Raw genomic sequence first — 15,730 nt, forward strand, 5'->3', positions numbered from 1 at the left:
TTCGCACACCCACACACATGTACTTACAGGCACGCGCGCTGCGACTGCTGCTCGTCGCACATTGTTGCACCTTTGTCCCTCATGTTCCCATGTCTCTACGGGGCCAGCAGCCCCGGGACAGAGGCTGTCTGTCGCAAAAGAGGCAGCAGCCAAAAAAGAGGCACATACATCATCGGCACTACTGCAAGAGCAAGAATGCCACAGCCAACTGCGCATTCCTGCAACCCCTTGCACCCCCAAGAGTCTAATGGCTGGAGTAGCAGCAACTGCTGGAGCGCCGCCGGCGGCCGACCTCGACGTCAACGCAAGCACGCACGCACGCAGCGATCACTTGGAAAAATTAGAGGCACTGCAGGCTCATGAAGTCACCAAAGCCCAAGTAACCCCGTTGCTACGTTTCGTCGGATGGCCAACTGCTGCGCTCCTGCTTCTTCTGCGCTTCTGCTCAAATAGCCCACCGTCTCCACGCCGTCAGACCCCCCTTCTCCCATCATCATCTTCTTCTCCTCCATACCCACCACCACTGCTTAGAACTTCACTGCCAGCATGTTTAACCAGGCCATCATTGTTTCTCTGTTCGTCGCCCTCGGCGCCTTGGCTCAGGGCAACCTCACCGTCGACAGCCCGGTATGTTTTGTTTTGACTCGTGTCACGCAGCAGCAGTGGCAGCCACTGACCTAGGTCCTTCCTCCGACACTGCCAACGGCGCGCCACCCCTGATTTCCGGGCCCCTCGCCACTCACACCCGCGTGCACATACCGGCTTCCTCACCAAACTTGCTACTGTTTACAGCCCTCGGTGACCCAGTGCCGTGAGTGATATTAGACGGACCCTCGCATGCTTCAGCCGCTGACACCCGCCCAGAGCCCACCCGCTTCACATGGCATGGCGGAGCTCCTCCGTACTTCGTGTGAGTTGGCCAGCGAACCAGCGGCGTCGAGTACCAAGCGAGGCGTCGCCACAGCCACCACTGGCCCCACTGACATCCCCAGCCGCATCATCCCCGACGGCACCATCAGCAGCACCCTCGAGACCCTCCTCCAGGACACCACCGAGACGTCGTTGACCTGGATCGCTGACCAGCCGGCGGACACCGTCATCAACCTCGCCGTCAAGGACTCCACCGGCCTCGAGAACTACTCGTCCAAGCTCACCGTTCAGAAGGGCAGCACCACCGACTGCAAGAACAACAGCACGGCTCCTGCTACTGGTGGTACCGGTGGTGCTAGTGGCAACGGCCAGTCTGGACAGCCTGGCCAGCCTGGCGGCCAGCCCTCGGGCACTGCCGGCGGCACTGGCGGTGCCGGTGGCGCGGGTGGTGCTGGTGGTGGTGCCTCCTCGACTGGCAGCGGCGCTGCCGGCGCTTCGGGCTCTGGCACCGCGGCCGCTGGCGCGTCTTCTGGTGGCGCGTCTGGCGGCTCGTCGGGCTCGGCTACCTCCGCCCCCGCTGGTGGCTCGAGCGGAGCTGCCGCGTCGCCTTCGGCCTCGCACCCCAGCAGCGCGATGGCTGGCGTGGCCGCCCCCGGCCTCGCTGTCGCCGCGCTTGCCGTCGCCGCTGCGCTTGCCCTCTAAACGGGCACAGTATCGCCCCCACTATGTACCGGGTCCAGGAGACCCCGGCCCTGGCGACTGTGCGCCGTCGGACAATCTTCTTGTAGTCGTTAACGTAACCTAAAGCCTCTTTATTGCATGCAGCCTTTCGTTTATGAGTGGGACCGGGGGTGGGGCGTGGGGGGTGGTGGGCAGGTGGGTGCATCGCTGGCTTGACAACCCCGTTTATTGTTCTGGCGCCGCGGCCGCCAGTCGCCACCACCGCCGCCCTGTCGCTTGGTCGATAACAATGGGCACGAGCAAGCTGGGCGTCGACCTCGCCGCCAATGAAGATTCTTCACGGCGTCAGCTGGGGCGAGCAGGCTATGCACGCTTTGCACGTTCTGCTCTTGGCTCGCTGCGGGACCAGTGGCCCAGCGCATCGCATCCGCCAAGCTAGCTCGAGTGGGTCAATACCTTTTGTTGTAATCAATCGCCTTCTGGGTCTCTTTCAGGCACGGCACGGGGCCTGAACAAGCGTGTAATCTCACCATCCCGGCAACTTACGCTCGAAGTCTTGGTGCTTTACTTTGCTTTGCATCTCCCATCCCCCCTTGGCATTACAACAGTCACTGCACGTTGCCAGTTTGACTGGGCGCGCCACACAGCCAACCTCGGATCGCTGCCGACTACGCAGCGCAGCCCCGCAGCGGCCAACTCCACCTCCCACCCACGCGACGTTGGTTGTCGGACACGCGACGCGCACAGACCCCCTCGGCCACCCTCTCTTGAGGCTTACCCACCATCCTCACACACCCACCCACCCAGGGTGGAAGGGAAACAACAGGCCATCGCATGACCCGACGTTGACAAGGAAGGCCCTACTCTTCCTTCCTTGTCGCGGCGGCGTTGACCGAGTAATCCTCCTCGTCACGCCCACCCACCTCTGGGCCCGTCCCTCTCCCTGCTCGAGCAGGTATGTCGGACAGCAACAACCCTGTCGCACTACTTACGCCTCGTGCTTCTTCTTCAGCCGCCAAAGGACACGCACAACCTTCTCAAGGATCTTGCGTGCACTCCCTCTTCTCGTCGTCGTTGTCTCTCTTCCACCACCACCAGGGCCGTCTTGCAGATCCGAGCGGACGCCGACATTCCCTCTGCGCGCGCCGCGTCGGGCCAATTCCTTAATCACAGATTACAAGCCACAGGATCTGTGCACGACGACGAGGGACACTGCTCGTGAGTTTTTTTTTGCTCTGTCCTGGGTCTTGCGGGGTTGCGCGTGGCCGGGGGGCACGAGGCGGGCTGCACCGCTCCGGGTGCCCCGAGGCGCCGGCACGAGGCAACGGCAACCACGACGACGGCCACGACGACGACCACGACGACAACGCTGACAACTTGATTCTCAGTCTGTTGGGTTCTTCGTCCTCACACTCTCACACCTACGTCTAGGCTTTTACGCCCCGCCCCTCGCCGCCGAGAGTGACCATCAAGGTCCGATCCGTCAACACGTTGCCAGCAGCCACACCGCGGGCTATATTCCCACTGTCACCTCTAGTCGCCGCCCACCGCGACTTGCTCACCACCAACTCGAGTGCCGTCTCGACGTCTACGCCGCCAGAGAGGGCTTCAGCGCTGCCGTTTTCGACTGATCGTGCTGCCTTCCCTTGGCGCGCGCCATTGTGTTGCGACGACGCGCGTGTGCCCGGGTCTCTTTGCCATTGAGTGCTCGGACCGTCGCCCCCCGTCCCCAGGTCACGCACAGACCCACTCGCGATCCTCCTCTTCTCTTGTGCCCTCGTGCACCACCCAGCGCTTTTCTGGCCAGTGTCGTGTCCTGTCGCCTCCCTCCCTCCCTCGACCGTCCTTGCCTCCCTCCTGGCCCTCTCTGTCCTCGCTCGTCCTCCATCCTGTCCATCACCCATCGAACCACCCCACCTATCCCATCATTCTACGTTTCATTCACAACCTTTCCCCTCATTTCCCAAGGCATCCCAAAGCATCCTGTCCATAGGCAGGCGACATCAAGACTACTCTCCCTCTATTCCCACTCATTGCCACTGTCTCAACGCAGGCCCCCCTCTCCCAGGCCAGCCTATTGTCTTCCGAACAAGGTGAGACTCTTGTCCCAAGGCCCCAGCACAATTCGCTTACCCATTGCTCGTCGCTCTGTTCTCCGCATCTCTACGCGTGCCCTATGGAAACACAACGTGCACGTCTACAGTCACTTTATCGACACCTTGTTCGACACCAAACCTTTCCAGCTTTCCTTTCACTCAACTCCCTCCCACCTACCTACACACCTAGGTGCCTGACGACTCGCGCCCGACAGGCTCCAACATAATGTCGACACAATCCGAGATTCAAGAGAAGATCTCGGCAGCCCGAAGGGAGGCAGACGGCCTCAAGGACAAGATTCGGGCAGCCAAGGACCAAACAGCAGACACGAGTCGTGAGGCAACAATGTTGTGGAGGATAGTTGCTAAGCTGCCCAGTGCGCGCCATGGCCAATGACACCCCTCCTCTCCCCCGCCTCACCCTCAAGGTTCGGCGAACCCTCAAAGGCCATCTGGCAAAGATTTACGCGCTTCACTGGTCGGCCGACAAGAGGCATCTTGTCTCTGCCTCTCAAGATGGCAAGCTGATCGTCTGGGACGCATACACAACCAACAAGGTTCACGCCATTCCGTTGCGGTCTAGTTGGGTCATGACCTGCGCCTACTCGCCCTCAGGAAGCTTTGTCGCCTGTGGTGGTCTCGACAACATCTGCACAATCTACTCGCTCCGCGGAGCTGGACCAGGGCAGGGCGGCGGCCAGGTCAAGGTCGCTCGCGAACTGAGTGCCCACACAGGATATCTGTCCTGCTGTCGATTCATCAATGACCGCCAGATCGTCACTTCGTCGGGCGACATGACTTGCATGCTCTGGGACATTGAACAGGGAACACGGACGATGGAATTCAACGACCACACTGGCGACGTCATGAGCATTTCACTTGCGCCCAACCAGAACTTGTTCGTGTCGGGCGCGTGCGACGCAACAGCCAAAGTCTGGGATATTCGTACCGGCCGGGCCGTCCAGACGTTCACCGGTCACGAGTCGGACATTAACGCCGTTCAGTGAGTAGGCTATACCTGGCGCGCACAGGGAGCAACAAATGTCCAGAAACGGCCTCTAACAATACCCTCTCCAGGTTCTTCCCCAACGGCGATGCGTTCGCCACAGGTTCAGATGACGCCACCTGCAAGCTCTTTGATCTCCGCGCAGACCGCGAGCTCAACTCGTACCAGCACGACAACATCCTTTGCGGCATTACTTCGGTCGCATTCTCCATCTCGGGCCGTGTCCTGTTTGCCGGCTACGACGACTACAACGTCAACGTCTGGGACACGCTAAAAGGCGAGCGCATTGGTGTGCTCGCAGGCCACGACAACCGCGTGTCCTGTCTCGGTGTCAGCGGGGACGGCATTGCCCTCTGCACTGGCTCTTGGGACAGCTTGCTCAAAGTGAGTAGAGAGAGCACTTGTCGCGTGGCTGCTGCTAACCCGTTACACAGGTCTGGTCGTAGAATATCCCCACCACACAGTTGGTTAATCAATGTCAGTCATCGCATACAATGCCCCCCATCACCCATACCCCTGCTCTTATCATCCTTTCCTCCTCCTATGTTCACATGTCTCTGTCGCGATCTTGTACAAAGTTTGGGTACGACGACTTTGGCGCGGCGTCGCCAGACATGCATGCTTTTGTCAGCAACGTGTATGCGGGGTGCGTGCGAAAGGGGAGGGAGAGCGAACATTGCGGTGGCTCCAGATCCAGCGGCGGTGGCGCCGCGGGTGGGCGGCGCTGCGAGACGTGCGAAGCGTCCGCGCCGTGGCCGCGAGGTCGGCGGTGCTGCCTCTCGCTGGATAGGTCAGTGGCGTGTGGTTTGGGCAGTGCCGATGCGTCGTCACCGGGGTGTATCATGTGTGCCCTCGCTCAGCCAGCCAGCCTTGGCAAAGGAAGGAGGCGGCGAGGCTGGCGAGCGTGGCACGGCGGGCAACATGTGGTCAGTGGCAGTGACCACCGTCAAACCAGCCGAGCGAGCGGCGAGCAGTTGCATTGTATCCTAGCGAATAAGCACAACACAGGCATCAAGCCTGTGCCTGCTCTCCGCCTACAAAGCGACGGCAGCAGCGAGGGCGGCCGCGGCGACAGCGAGGCCGGGCACAGCGACGGCCATCGCTCTGCTAGGGTGCGAGGCGGAAGGCGACGCCGCCGCCGCCGCGCCGGACGTGGCCTCGGCGCGCGCAGACGACGCGGACGCCTGCGCGCTGCTGATGGCGGCGGCGGCCTGCTGGTTGACCGCGCAGTCGCTGGTCCCGTTCCGGACCTTGTAGGGCATGCTGAACACCTGCACGCCGGACGCGTCGGTGAGGCGCAGGTCGAACCCCGTGCCCTGGGGCAGGTCGACGACCCAGGTGTATGCGTGGTCCGAGGTGGCGTTGGTGAGGACCGTGAGCGGGCCTGCGTTGGGCAGGCCGGGCGGGTTGGCGGTGCTGCCCGTCAGCGGGGTGGCATAGCGACCTGGTGGTGCACTCACAGGACGTATGGCGGCGTGCCGCCCACCCAGGTGATGTTGGCCGGTCCTGAGGGCGTGCGTCAGCTCTGCGCGCGAGACGACGGCGGCGGCGGCGCACTGCACTGGCTCGGAGGGGGGTACTGCGCCGTCAGTCAGCGTGGACGAGGACGTGGGCCTAAACGTACCACCTCGGCGATGGCGAACTGGGCCGCTGCGGCCGTGGCGCCGAGGAGCGCAATGGCGGTGGGGTAGATCATGCTGGGCGGGGCGGGTGTGGTAGCGAGTATGTAGCGGGAGGGGGCGACATGATGCCCCGCGTCGTCGAGCGCCTGCCTTATGGCCGCTTCGCCTCGCAACGTCGCAGATCCGGCGGTAGTACCCGCACTGTACTGTATGCACAGCGCCAGCCGCCAGCCACTCTTGGCGTGCAGAGAAGGCATACTGTAGGTGCACAGCGCTCGTGTCCTCCAACCCGACATCAGTGCCTCGCTCGCTGCAACAAGGGGGTAGGGGGACGGGGCCGTGCCTGTATCTGAGGCGATTCTGGGCCGCAGGAACACAACTTTGCGAGATGTGCCAACGTGAAACGACTTTCGGCATCAGGATCTCGCGTTGCGAGGTGAGCTCTGGGGCCACCCCTGAGTGTAGAGCTACGAGGCAGCCGCCTCTCTTAGCAGTGCGCCTGCGGGGCTCTGGCCAGACGAGAAACGTACACACAGGTCGACAGGTGGTTGTCCGCTAGCATGTGTCGAAGCGGCAGTGCCACATTCCACACCCTTCCCCACCCCCGCCATTCACGCATGTGTTCATCATTAGTCACAGCTAGATAACATTCAAATTTCGTACTCGTCCCGTATCTAGAAGCCGATGCGGTAGACGACAACCCGGCCGCCCTTGAGGTCATCGAGACGGTAGCTGATCTCGTCGGGGTGCCCGCGCTCGACCTGCAACACGCGGAGCTTGTGCTTGTTCTTGACGTCGTACTCGGCGATAATGCCCAGCAGCGGGTCCTCGACGCTGCCAATCTGCTGCGTGTAGCTCTGCAGACCCTTCTTGCCCTTGAACTTGCCGTCGTAGATGGCGACAATGTCTCCGGGACGGGGCTCGTCGAGGCGCTTGAGCACGCTCGACGCCTCTTGCTCGTACACCGGCAGCCCAGGCGGACCAGTCAGATCAGGAGCGTTGAGGTGCGCCTGCTCGAAAGCGATGCGAATGAACCCAGTCGGCGAGCCGTCACCATAGTATCCGCGCTTGCCCTGGTCGAACACGCTACGCGCGGCGCGGATGAGAGCCGCACCGTGGGTAGTCGACGCCTGCTGTAACTCGTTGAAGCCGGGTCGGTGGGCCGAGAGCGATGCACGCCCAGCCTGGTGGTCTCCAGAGCCGGTCGAGGTTACCTGACTAACAGCGCCGCCGAGCACCGGGGGTATGAGCGGGGTACCTGGAGAGGGCGGGAGGGTGGACTGGCGCGAGGGCGGAGGCGGCAGGGTGGCCTGGCGGGCTGGTGGAGGTGGCGGGGGTGGAGCGTCAAAGCTGGCCCGCGAATGCTCCGCAGGCGACTGGGGAACCGGTGGGGCGTACCCAGGAGGGAGGCTGGGCTGCTTCTGAGGAGCACGAGGTGGGGGAGGCGGGGGTGGGGCGTCGTCCTCGACGTAGCGCTGGTTCTCCACTGGTGGAGGAGGGGGCGGGGCAGCACGGGCAGGCGCAATGGGGCTGGGGGGAACAACCTGAGTGGCAGACCTCGATGGGATCGGGACAGCCGGACGAGCAGGCGGCGGGGGAGGGGGAGCATCCTCCTCCTCCTCCTCCTCCTCCTCTTCTTCTTCCTCATCCTCCTCCTCGTCTTCGTCCTCGGGAGGAGGAGGGGGAGGGGGAGGGCGCGCAGCATGTGGTGGGGGCGGAAGGGAAGCACGGTGGCCTGGGACAGCAGGGCGAGCCGGAGGTGGGGGAGGAGGAGCCTCGTCCTCCTCAGCCTCTTCCTCCACACCCCGCTCGTCTTCTGCCTCTTCGGCCTCCTCCACAGCCTGAGGACCGCTGAAGAGGCCGAACCCGAGAGCACCCGTAGCACGGAGACGAGCAAGAGTAGCACGGCGACGCGCAGCCTCGTCCTCTGGCGAGCTCGGGTCCTCGGCAGACCCAGGGACCAACGACGGGCGGGGCGCTCTGGTAGGTGGGTGCGGGTCATCCGCATCGGCGTCAGGGTGCTCCGGGTCGTCAGGCGATGTCACTACGGGGGACTGAGCGGCATCATTGGCGACAACAGGGGAGGAAGCTTCATCCACGCTCTGCTTTCTGAACACGGGGGGAGGAGCGCCAAACTTGATGCCTCCGAGCTTGGCCATGCGCGCGGCAATGCCGGCACGACGCGAGGCCTCGGCGTCCGCGGCGTCGCCCTCGGCGCCGTCAGACGACCCAGCCGCAGCGGCGATCCCAGCACCAGCAGCGAGTGCCCCGAGACCGCCGATACCGGCGGCAGCGGCAGCGGCAGGCGAAATCGGAGACCGGCTCGTGGCCGTGGGCGACGTCGCGCTGCGCGCGGGGGGCGGTGGCGGCGGCGAGGTTTGCAGCGGAGGGAGTGTCCTCTGGTGGGCAGGAGGGACCGGGGGGGATGTCGGCTGGCGAGCCGGAGGGGAAGGAGGGGGAGCCTCGTCCTCCTGTTCCGGGTCAACCTCAATGTGTTCCGGGTCAACCTCAATGACCTCAATCTCCTCCTCGTCCACTTCGACAAAGTCGTGCTGGGGCACAGGAGGGGCCAAGGGACGACCGACAGGAGGCGGGGGAGGGACCGCCGCAGCTGGTGGGACGGAGGGCACCTGAGGCGGCTCCTCTGGAGGTGGGGCCGGCCGGCCTGGGGGAGGCGGGGGTGGGGCCGAAGCCGTTGCGGGCTCGTCATCGTGCTGACCCTCCGCCTCCCCATCCTCCTCATCGTCGTGAGCTGGAGGGCGAGTGGGTAGGGGACGAGGTCCACCCGGGCGGTTTGCCGACAAGCGACGAGCGGCCTTGGAGGCGTCAACAGGCTCGGGTTCGGGCTCCGCGTTGTAGTACGATGCGTTGGCAGGTGGCGCATTGGGGTCCTGGGCCTCGTGCTCGTCGTCGCCCTGCGCCACGAAGAGATGAGCACCGTCCGCACGGAGTGCGTCGAGAGTGGCTTGATCCTCGCCATCCTCGTCGTCGCCGATGGGCGAGAGAGCGATGCCAGCGACAGCAGCACCAGTCGCACCGTGGCCGCCTCCGCCGAGGTTCTCCTCAATGCGTTCAACGTCCAACTCGGCAGCCGACTTGGGGAGCGGCGTCTCCTCGCTGGCCACCTGGGGAGGAGGGTCGGGGATCTCGGTGTGCTGGGAAGCTGGAGCAGGGGAAAGAGCGATACCTGCCGCCGCGGCACCGCCAACGCCAAGAATTCCAGCGCCGATAACAGTCTCGATCTTCTCGAGACGCTGCTGCTCTGGGCTCTTGGGCAGGGGGTCCTCCTCACCGTAGACGGGAATCTGGGGCGGCGGCTCGATGGTGCCGTCAGGGAGGATGCGCTCGAGGCGAGGGTTGATCTCGGGAGCTGGAGGTGCCACTGGGGAGGCAGCTGGCTCAGCAACGTGCTCAGCGACAACCGGGGCGGGCGGCGCGGGCGGGGCTGCGTCGACCGGGGTCTCGGGCGCCGAGGCGGAAGGCGAGGCAGCAGCCGGAGTCGTACCGCGCTTGCGAGGGCCAGCGGCACGGCGCGCGATGGGGGGCATCTTGACCGACGTGGGTGCCGCGGTTGTTGCGTCGTCGGCGGCGGTGGCGATAGGGGGAAGGATGGGCACGGAAGCCGCGATCGGCGATGCGGCGGGCGGGGCCTCGGGCTCGGCGGCAGGTGCGGCCGGGGCCTCATCCGCGGGGCTAGCCACGTCCTCGGGCTCCACAGCCTTGCTGACCTCCTCCGAAGGCGTCACTGCCTCAGCGGTCGGCTTGCGGGCTGGGGTCGGGCGAGCGGCAGGGACAGGCGGGGCGAAGCCCATCGGCCCACGAGCGCCGAGCTTGGCCATACGCGCGGCGATGGCTGCACGGCGGGCCTTCTCGTCGTCCTCCTCGGTCTGCTCGGCCGGGGCTTCGTCAGCCTCCTCTCCCTCTTCGGGATCGGCGCGGGGGATCGCGATGGGCGGGGGTGGGACAGCCGCAGCTGCAGCGCCGTCCTCCTCGCCCTCCACGGGCTCGGGAGCGGGGGGAGCGACGGGCCGCGTCCAGACCTTGCCGGACGGCTTGGGGGGAGGCGGGCGCTCGGCCGGTGCTCCGAACGCACCGCCCGACGCGAGCGCCGCCATGCGCTCCTTCAGCGAGCCTCCCTTCGATACGGCCGCGGCGGCGTCAGCAGCCGACATGCCGGTGCCCTCTTCCGAGTCGCGCGAGGTCGCTCGGGCGATGGGCGCGGCGGGTGCGGCCGGAGCAGCAGCCTCAGCTGGAGCGGCAGTAGCAACGGCTGCAGGAGCAGCAGGCGGGGGCGAGGCAGCATCGCCACGCGCAGCGGCCTCCTCGCGCTCCTTTGCCTCCTGTTCCTGGCGGAGCTTCTGGCGCTGGCTCCAGGTGAGGCCGCCAGCCGCGGGTTTGGGCTTGATGGGCGGCGGCGGGGCCGTCTTCTGCTGGGCGGCGTTGAAGAAGGCCAGGCGGTCCTTCATCGACTGGGGCTTGGGTGCGTCGTCGCCCTCCGCCGCCGCCGCGACGGCAACGGGAGCGCGCGCGGGGGGCGGGGCAGCAGCTGGCGGGGGCGAGGCCGGCTTGACGGCGACTGGGGAGGGGGGCTTGGCCGCTGGGGCAGGCGCGGGGGCGGGGATGGGCGCGGAGGCGACGGGCGCAGGGATCGGGGCGGGGATCGGGGCTGGCGGCGCCTCGGCGACGGGCGACGCGACGGGTGTCGCCTCGGCCACGCGCTCGACCGGGGCTGGGGGCGGGGGCACAGGCTCAGCGGCGGGTGGGGGTGCGGGCGGCGCCGGCTCCTCGACGGGGGCGGCGGCTGGGGGAGGCGGAGCGACTGGGGCCGGCGCTGGCACGGCGGCAGCTACGACTGCAGGCGCTGGCACCACCGGCGCCGCCGCCTCCTCCTCCTCCTCGATCGCGACGGCAAAGTCCTGCCATCAGCGCCATCTCGCAACCAACGCACCTTGGGGAACCCGCCTGATCGCGTGCCGTCGAGGCTCTCGCCGATGGCCCAGTCCTCGTCGTCGGGCGACTCGCCGGTCACGCGGATGCTGGGGGGTGAGCACAGGAGTCGTGGGGTGGGCACGGGCCCGGAGGAGCGCCGATGGCTGGGCGTCAGCCAGGTCGCTACTCACGTCTCGCCCTTGGCGAACGACAGATCCGTCGCATGCGGCGACTTGTACTTGAACCTAAGTAGTTGTTAGCGGTGCTGTGATCAACAAACGTACGTCGTGCGCGCGAGATATGGGTACGCGGCCATTGTGCGCGGGCGGTCTGGCCGGTGTGTGTGTGAGTGAGGGGTATGAGGTAGTGTCAAGATGTGTGTGGGTGGTTGTGGATGCGATGCTGTTATACTCCTCCTAGTGGTGGTCGTCGTCGTCGTCGATGTTCGTCACTGTTGGGCGGCCGACAGAGACAGCGGGGCGGACGAGGAACCAGGGGAAGATGCACCACGACCGGCCTGAGGGGCAAGCAGCAGCCAGCGAGCGATGCACGCCGCCAGACGCCAGCGCCGCGCACCGCACCGCGTGACGTAGCCATCTTTGGTCCCGCAGTCGTCATCGCCCACTCACTCACCCCACTCATGCTGCTGCTCCTCCACCCCACCCCACCCACCCAACCATCTAGGACAACAAATCCATAAGACTTATAGTATGCCTTACTATGATACTACTACTTCTACTCATGCAACAATCTCTGTCGCAGATACGACCGCCGGCTCACCACTCGGTTCATCTATCAGCGGAGTCTCCTCGGCAAGCGGTGGGGGCGCGAGCTTGTCCTCGGTGACGGGGGCTGAGGGCTCGCCCACCTCGGCGTCGGCCATCTCAGTGTCGCCGTCCACAGCCGCTGCTGTCGGTGTATCCTCCACAGGGAGCTCCGGTGGCACCTCCTCACCATCCTTGCCATCAGCCTCCACCGCAGCCTCAGCGTCACCATTTGCCTCGGCAGTCGACTCGGGCTCTGGTGCTGCAGACGGCGCAACTGATCCCGCAGAGGAAGATGCCGACGCTGGCACAGCCAGCGCATCGGCTGAAGGTTGCCGAGCCGGAGTGACAAAGCTGAGCGATTCAAAGTCGCCCGTATGAAAGGCTTCCTGAAAGGCGATGAGGTCGGCCGTCAGCTCTTCTAATAGCTGAGCAGCAGTCGGTGGTGTCGGCGTGGGCGATCTTGTCCGGACAGCCTCGCCGTCCGTCATGGCAATGTCGCCATCGGCGTCCTCAGCGGGCTCCGGGATCGGAGTATGCTTGCCCTTGCCCTTGCCGTACCTCTCTTCGCTGAGAGGAGGTAGCCGTGGACGCGGCGCCAGCGTCTCGGGGATGCCAATCTGCTTGGCCCGTTCACCGCGCTTGGTCTCTTCTATTTGAACGCGGCCAACGTATTCCAGCACGTTTCTAACCCTCTTGCGCATCTCGGAGACGGTGATGCGTTTGACGGGATACCGGACCCGAGTCGGCGGCTCCCGGTGGTTGACTGCGTCGCTGTCGGTTTCCCGCAAAGCCCGATCATCTGGCAAGATCAGCTTTCCAGCCTCGTCGCGATCCTCGGTGAAAGGGCCGTATCGCTGGTTCAAAAAGTGGCTTCGAGGCAAGAACTGCAGTGATCGCGGAGTCGGGACTACCAATGGTGTCGGTGTTGAGGCCGGTAACAAGTCGGACCATGCGGAGAGGTGGTCTGGCAGGTACCAGTTGAGGTTGGAGATGGACGAAGTGGCGTAGTTTGCCGACGCCAGGCTGCTGGCAATGGCACCTGCGCGTCGTGTGCCGTGCTCGTGGGAAGGAGGCGGGAGAGTAGGTTGCGGGGTTCCATTTCCTCTCCGTGCAGGAGACTGGGCGATGGCGCTGCTCTTGGGGCGGTACGTATACTGGTTGGGGTGTTTGGGCTTTGACGGTGCCGAAGGAGCGGTGGCTTCAGAGGACTCTGATAAAGAGTCAGTTTCCGTCTCAACACACAACTCACCATCTTCGTCCTCCTTCTTCTTCTTGCCCTTCTTGGCCTCCTCACCATCATCGTCTTCAGGGCGCCTCCGCTTGCGGTCGTCTGCCGACTCCTCCTTCTCGGGGTCTCCAGACAACTCGCGGCGGCTGGCTTCCAGACTGGCCTTTAGTGCCTCCTCGTAGGCCGCATCGCGCGAGTTCATCGTGCTCCGCTTCCGAGGTTCGGGTCCGACACCTCCACGCCCAGATGGAGGTGGAGACATTGACGACACGTCCGTGGACACTCGGCGGTTGGTTGGTCGTCGGCGATCCCTGGCACCGTCCTTGGACGAGATGGCACTCTTGTCCCTCCCATTCGGTGCTGGGGCGTCACGGCCACGCGCGCTTCTTCGGCCCGCATCCGACTCGGTCTCCTTGCGGTGATGTGACCTCGGAGTGGGCTTGGGAGGAGGCGGGTCCATGAGATCTGGGTCGGTCCAGCGTTTTGACTGAGATGGCGGATTCTTGTCGTTGCTGTTGTGCAAGGCCTGCAGCTCCGATGGCGTTGGCGCAACGAAGGGTCTGGTGTCGTCAGCATGCGGTCGCCATCTCCAAGCTTACGCGTTACGCGGACTCCGTCTGATCCACTTGCGGAGAGCGTTGTGGAGGTCGGGTCGACATTCTTCACAAAAGTACTCTGCCAACGTCAGATCAACAACACGAAGCAAGCAACTCACCGTCGGGAGCCTCGTCGTCGCCCCAGATGCCAACACAGCCTCCGTGCTGCCAAACGTTGCATTTGTCGCACTGGATCATCATGACGTCGGCGTCCTCTGCTCTTTGTTAGACCACTGCACACACATCCGTGAACTCGCCATCATTCTTGCAAACACATCGCGTGATCTCCTCCTTGCTGTCATCATCCTCCTCGTCCTCCTCCTCCTCGTCCTCCTCCTCCTCGTCGGCAACGTCATCCACCACGTCCTCCTCGACAACTGGCTCTTCCTCTTTGGGCTCTGGAGGCGGCTCGCTGCGCTTTGAGCTTGGGGCCTTTTCTCTTCTTGGAGGGATGGCGGCGTGCACGCGCATCTCTTTGGGCAAGAGGTGGTCGTCGAGAAGGAGCTGCTCCTCACCCCGCCGCCTACGCGCCCGAGCTTGAGCCTCGGTCGCCTCGGCGGTAGGGGCAGGGGCACCTTCCTCGGTCGCTGGTTCGTCGGCGACGACCTCGTCGTCCACCGGCGGCTCCTCGGCAGCGCCCGAGGCATCGGGATGTGCCGGTGCGTCGCTAATAGCCTCGTCGCCAGCGGCTGCTGCGACATCGTTGGATGGCTCCTCCACTGGCGGTGGTACGGCATCCGTGTCGACGGGCTCAATCTTGACTGGGGCGGGCTTCGCGCCGCTGAAACTCCGGACACCCCGACTGCGACGATACGCGTCCCAGTCGTCACCGGTGTCCTCGGCGGCAGTGTTGGTGGCGACGGGGGCCTCGGATGGCGCGTTGCCATTCGTGTCCACGTCCATCTCGTCACCGTCACCCGGCGGCGGGGTCAGGCTGGAGGCGCTCGGTGGCACGTTGGGCTTGCTGGGCGAGGCGCGGAGGCCATCGCGCTGCAACGCGTCCGAATCCACATTTGATGTGCGATCGTCGTCATCGATGGCGCTCGAGAGCGCGCTCGACGACGCTAGGCGTGGGGTCCTGCCGGCGGGGCTACGGGATGGCGCCTTGGGGGAGTATTTGGGCGAGTTTTTCGACTGCTTGGGAGGTAGTGGGGGAAAGAGGGGGCCGTTGGTGGGAGGTAGGGGGTTGCGACCACGCGTGCGACGAGGTGCTCCTGCGAGTGTGTCAGCTCAAAGTGTCTTGGAAAATGTACACGAGCTCGGCGGAGCTCGGGGTGGAGAGGGGCCAGGGGTGGTAGATTGGGTGGGAGTGGGAGGTGGTGAGCTGCTCTTACCGTCATCTTCCTCATCGCGCTTGGGGGTGACGCTTCCCGAGCCTTTGCCGTGGGCCAAGGACCTCTCCTCGTGAGAGAGAGAGGTGGATGTGGAAGCAGAGGCTTGCCGCCGCCTTGCCTCCATGGCGGCTGGGGGTAGTGGGGGGTGGTCTCAAAACAAGGTGGTGGAGATGCGAGGTGTGCGGCAAGATGGGGGCTGGGGCAAGGGGAGCGCGGGGGACTCTAGAGGGGTGGGTGTGAGGGGAAGAGCTTGAGATGCAAATGGTAGCTGTCGAGTCGAGCAAGAAGAAGATTGGGGGAGAGATGGTGGGTTGGTGACGCGAGATGATGATTGAGGTGGGTGGTTGGGTCTGGCCGCCGTCGCACTGGAGGAGTCAGTCGGTCGGTCGGTCGTCTCGGGCGGCACACACACACTGTAGGCTGGCAGGCGGGGGGCCAGGCAGGGTATACCTACCCAGGACAACACCGGCTGAGCGCTTCGTCATTTTTAGATAGGGGGACTGCATAAGGTTGGTTCCAAGCTAAATCTGCTTCCGCCGGCCCCGCCGCCCCGCCGATGAGATTGCCGATGAGCAGGGCATCTGCCACGTGCACCACGTGG

The 15,730-nt window shown here is 64.7% G+C and overlaps 4 protein-coding genes across 6 annotated transcripts; 2 read left to right on the forward strand and 2 right to left on the reverse strand.

Moving 5' to 3' along the window:
* Positions 1 to 364: 364 nt before the first annotated feature.
* LOC62_01G000368 (uncharacterized protein) lies at positions 365 to 1,572 on the forward strand (the record flags this gene model as incomplete). Its single annotated transcript, XM_062766794.1, has 4 exons — positions 365 to 627; positions 793 to 811; positions 865 to 910; positions 993 to 1,572. Exons 1-4 carry the CDS (start codon positions 547 to 549, stop codon positions 1,570 to 1,572), a joined length of 726 nt encoding a protein of 241 aa, XP_062622778.1. The 5' UTR covers positions 365 to 546.
* Positions 1,573 to 2,138: 566 nt separating this feature from the next.
* gpbA_2 (Guanine nucleotide-binding protein subunit beta) lies at positions 2,139 to 5,287 on the forward strand. Of its 3 annotated transcripts, XM_062766795.1 has the most exons (7): positions 2,139 to 2,506; positions 2,564 to 2,769; positions 2,940 to 3,644; positions 3,755 to 3,982; positions 4,026 to 4,650; positions 4,725 to 5,037; positions 5,088 to 5,287. In XM_062766795.1, the coding sequence occupies exons 4-7, from the start codon at positions 3,874 to 3,876 to the stop codon at positions 5,097 to 5,099; spliced, it is 1,059 nt and encodes a 352-aa protein (XP_062622779.1). In that variant the 5' UTR covers positions 2,139 to 2,506; positions 2,564 to 2,769; positions 2,940 to 3,644; positions 3,755 to 3,873; the 3' UTR covers positions 5,100 to 5,287. The 3 variants fall into 3 exon arrangements, with proteins under 3 accessions (XP_062622779.1, XP_062622780.1, XP_062622781.1); XM_062766796.1 differs by having other exon boundaries at positions 2,139 to 2,769; XM_062766797.1 differs by lacking the exons at positions 2,139 to 2,506; positions 2,564 to 2,769; positions 2,940 to 3,644 and having other exon boundaries at positions 3,730 to 3,982.
* A 400-nt stretch (positions 5,288 to 5,687) lies between these two features.
* LOC62_01G000370 (uncharacterized protein) lies at positions 5,688 to 6,349 on the reverse strand (the record flags this gene model as incomplete). The annotated part of the gene is made up of 4 exons (XM_062766798.1): positions 5,688 to 6,069; positions 6,114 to 6,159; positions 6,211 to 6,232; positions 6,278 to 6,349. 4 exons carry the CDS (start codon positions 6,347 to 6,349, stop codon positions 5,688 to 5,690), a joined length of 522 nt encoding a protein of 173 aa, XP_062622782.1.
* Positions 6,350 to 6,949: 600 nt separating this feature from the next.
* Positions 6,950 to 15,427, reverse strand: cti6 (Putative histone deacetylase complex subunit cti6; the record flags this gene model as incomplete). The annotated part of the gene is made up of 10 exons (XM_062766799.1): positions 15,130 to 15,427; positions 14,049 to 15,009; positions 13,915 to 14,015; positions 13,799 to 13,874; positions 13,221 to 13,759; positions 11,985 to 13,181; positions 11,489 to 11,534; positions 11,396 to 11,449; positions 11,224 to 11,311; positions 6,950 to 11,191 (listed from the first exon to the last, which is right to left on the reverse strand). The coding sequence occupies exons 1-10, from the start codon at positions 15,251 to 15,253 to the stop codon at positions 6,950 to 6,952; spliced, it is 7,428 nt and encodes a 2,475-aa protein (XP_062622783.1). The 5' UTR covers positions 15,254 to 15,427.
* Positions 15,428 to 15,730: the final 303 nt, after the last annotated feature.

Source organism: Vanrija pseudolonga, chromosome 1, assembly GCF_020906515.1.
Source record: "Vanrija pseudolonga chromosome 1, complete sequence".
Lineage (NCBI taxonomy): Eukaryota > Fungi > Basidiomycota > Tremellomycetes > Trichosporonales > Trichosporonaceae > Vanrija > Vanrija pseudolonga.